Here is a 3,737-nt window from a genome sequence, read left to right on the forward strand (position 1 = left end):
CAGGATGACATAATCACAGTATACCAAGCTGACATATAACTCCACTATTTCGACAGAGAGAATCGTCTGAGAATGTGACTGTCAAAGTTTCTTACACAAACTGACGTGAAGCGATTGTCAAAAAAAAAGAAAAAGAATAAGTATGTGTAAACATACCTATTTGTAAAGGAATGTAGGGTTACACAAACATAAAGCTAATCTGTCATATCCTCTCTTATGTAGTTAAACTAGCACGAGCGCTGTGTTGTAGGATCAGCATGTGATCAAATTACAGTAATTACATAGAAGCAGGTGAACTTTATACTGAACCAAAAGTAAAACTCACAGACAGAAAGTCATACATACCTTGATGTGAATAACGGTGTAACGTTAACCAGCTCGTTCAATGCAAAGAAACAATATAATCTTTGCTAACCTTGATGCTAACTCCGAAATATTTGGCAAAATATTCTCTCGCCTGCTCCGCGCAACAGTCACGTACTCAGTTCCGTGTGTCCGAGAAGATATATATTTGAGTCACGTGATTGCTACGTGAGTCTGACTGGTCACACTCACTCCCGAGTTCAAGCTCGGGCACGTCTCAGTCTGCCGTTAATACCTGTAAACGCTGCACTTGTGTTTAGCTACAGTTATCTATGTTCAACCTGTCAACACACGGGGCGTATGTTGTCAGACTAAGTAGAAAAATGTTCGGGTCGGCAAAATATTATACAGTCCTAAGACCTATCCCACCTCATTAATAAATGACCAATTCTCTTAGCCTTCACCTGTACACCACTGTAGTTGCCACGGCCACGCCACTGAATGATGTCTATAAATAAAACATTTACTTATCACAACACATATGTTACGTACAGATATTAAATGAAAATACCCAATATATGTGGATCAGTGAACATTGCATCAATATTAAATGAAATGAATATATTCTATCTATTATTTCAACAAGCAAATGTTGTTCAGTTTGTTGCGTGTACACAAAGCAATGTATATGCTAAAACGATGCGTGCACATAGAGCCTGCCAGACATCTATGTTCTCGGCCCTATTATGAGCATCCGTTTTTGGAATCCAAGGCCTGGATGAGGTCTCTGGTATCTAAGGCCAAGAGCCTGGACTTAGCTTTTGGTATCTACGGCCTGGCATATATTCTGGTATGTTCGGCCTGAATTTAGAGTCTGGTGTGTTCGGCCTGGATTTGGTGTATGGTATGTTCGGCCTGGATTTGGTGTCTGGTATGTTCGGCGTGGATTTAGTGTCTGGTATGTTCGGCCTGGATTTAGTGTCTGGTATGTTCGGGCTGGATTTGGTGCCTGGTATGTTGGGCCTGGATTTGGTGTCTGGTATGTTCGGCCTGGATTTGGTGTTTGGTATGCTCGGCCTGGATTTAGCGCCTGGTATGTTCGTCCTGGATTTAGTGCCTGGTATGTTCGGCCTGGATTTAGTGCCTGGTATGTTCGGCCTGGATTTGGTGTCTGGTATGTTCGGCCTGGATTTAGTGCCTGGTATGTTCGGCCTGGATTTGGTGTCTGGTATGTTCGGCCTGGATTTAGTGTCTGGAATGTTCGTCCTGGATTTAGTGCCTGGTATGTTCGGCCTGGATTTAGTGCCTGGTATGTTCGGCCTGGATTTGGTGTCTGGTATGTTCGGCCTGGATTTAGTGCCTGGTATGTTCGGCCTGGATTTGGTGTCTGGTATGTTCGGCCTGGATTTGGTGTCTGATAATGTTCGGCCTGGATTTGGTGTCTGGTATGTTCGGGCTTGATTTAGTGCCTGGTATGTTCGGGATGGATTTGGTGTCTTGTATGTTCGACCTGGATTTAATGTCTGGTATTTTCGGCCTTGATTTAGTGTCTGGAATGTTCGTCCTGGATTTAGTGCCTGGTATGTTCGGCCTGGATTTGGTGTCTGGTATGTTCGGCCTGGATTTAGTGTGTGGTATGTTCGGCCTGGATTTAGTGTGTGGTATGTTCGGCCTGGATTTAGTGTCTGGTATGTACGTCCTGGATTTAGTGTCTGGTATGTTCGGCCTGGATTTGGTGTCTGATAATGTTCGGCCTGGATTTGGTGTCTGGTATGTTCGGGCTTGATTTAGTGCCTGGTATGTTCGGGATGGATTTGGTGTCTTGTATGTTCGACCTGGATTTAATGTCTGGTATTTTCGGCCTTGATTTAGTGTCTGGAATGTTCGTCCTGGATTTAGTGCCTGGTATGTTCGTCCTGGATTTGGTGTCTGGTATGTTCGGCCTGGATTTAGTGTCTGGTATGTTCGGCATGGATTTAGTGTCTGGTATGTTCGGCCTCGATTTGGTGTCTGGTATGTTCAGCCTGGATTTAGTGCCTGGTAATGTTCGGCCTGGATTTAGTTTCTGGTATGTTCGGCCTGGCTTTAGTGTCTGGTATGTTCGGACTGGATTTAATGTCTGGTATTTTCGGCCTGGATTTAGTGTCTGGAATGTTCGTCCTGGATTTAGTGCCTGGTATGTTCGGCCTGGATTTGGTTTCTGGTAATGTTTGGCCTCGATTTGGTGTCTGGTATGTTCGGGCTTGATTTAGTGCCTGGTATGTTCGGCCTGGATTTTGTGTCTGGTATGTTCGGCCTGGCTTTAGTGTCTGGTATGTTCGACCTGGATTTAATGTCTGGTATTTTCGGCCTTGATTTAGTGTCTGGAATGTTTGTCCTGGATTTAGTGCCTGGTATGTTCGTCCTGGATTTGGTGTCTGGTATGTTCGGCCTGGATTTAGTGTCTGGTAATGTTCGGCCTGGATTTGGTGTCTGGTATGTTCGGCCTTGCTTTAGTGTCTGGTATGTTCGGCCTGGATTTAATGTCTGGTATTTTCGGCCTGGATTTAGTGTCTGGAATGTTCGTCCTGGATTTAGTGCCTGGTATGTTCGTCCTGGATTTGGTGTCTGGTATATTCGCCCTGGATTTAGTGTGTGGTATGTTCGGCCTGGATTTAGTGTGTGGTATGTTCGGCCTGGATTTGGTGTCTGGTATGTTGGGCCTAGATTTAGTGTCGTGGATGTTCGGCCTGGATTTAGTTTCTGGTATGTTTGGCCTGGATTTGGTGTCTGGTATGTTCGGGCTTGATTTAGTGCCTGGTATGTTCGGCCTGGATTTAGTGTCTGGTATGTTCGGCCTGGATTTAATGTCTGATATTTTCGGCCTTGATTTAGTGTCTGGAATGTTTGTCCTGGATTTAGTGCCTGGTATGTTCGTCCTGGATTTGGTGTCTGGTATGTTCGGCCTGGATTTAGTGTCTGGTAATGTTCGGCCTGGATTTGGTGTCTGGTATGTTCGCCCTGGACTTAGTGTGTGGTATGTTCGGCCTGGATTTAGTGTGTGGTATGTTCGGCCTGGATTTGGTGTCTGGTATGTTGGGCCTAGATTTAGTGTCGTGGATGTTCGGCCTGGATTTAGTTTCTGGTATGTTTGGCCTGGATTTGGTGTCTGGTATGTTCGGGCTTGATTTAGTGCCTGGTATGTTCGGCCTGGATTTAGTGTCTGGTATGTTCGGCCTGGATTTAATGTCTGATATTTTCGGCCTTGATTTAGTGTCTGGAATGTTTGTCCTGGATTTAGTGCCTGGTATGTTCGGCCTGGATTTGGTGTCTGGTATGTTCGGCCTGGATTTAGTGTCTGGTAATGTTCGGCCTGGATTTGGTGTCTGGTATGTTCGGCCTTGCTTTAGTGTCTGGTATGTTCGGCCTGGATTTAATGTCTGGTATTTTCGGCC

The 3,737-nt window shown here is 45.1% G+C and overlaps 1 protein-coding gene across 1 annotated transcript; it reads left to right on the plus strand.

The window, feature by feature from the left end:
• Positions 1-1,155: 1,155 nt before the first annotated feature.
• Positions 1,156-1,764, plus strand: LOC139464120 (antho-RFamide neuropeptides-like). Its single transcript, XM_071245658.1, has one exon. It carries the CDS (start codon positions 1,156-1,158, stop codon positions 1,762-1,764), a length of 609 nt encoding a protein of 202 aa, XP_071101759.1.
• Positions 1,765-3,737: the final 1,973 nt, after the last annotated feature.

The sequence above is a fragment of the Haliotis cracherodii genome, unplaced genomic scaffold (assembly GCF_022045235.1).
Source record: "Haliotis cracherodii isolate W230 unplaced genomic scaffold, xgHalCrac1.p SCAF_16, whole genome shotgun sequence".
Lineage (NCBI taxonomy): Eukaryota > Metazoa > Mollusca > Gastropoda > Lepetellida > Haliotidae > Haliotis > Haliotis cracherodii.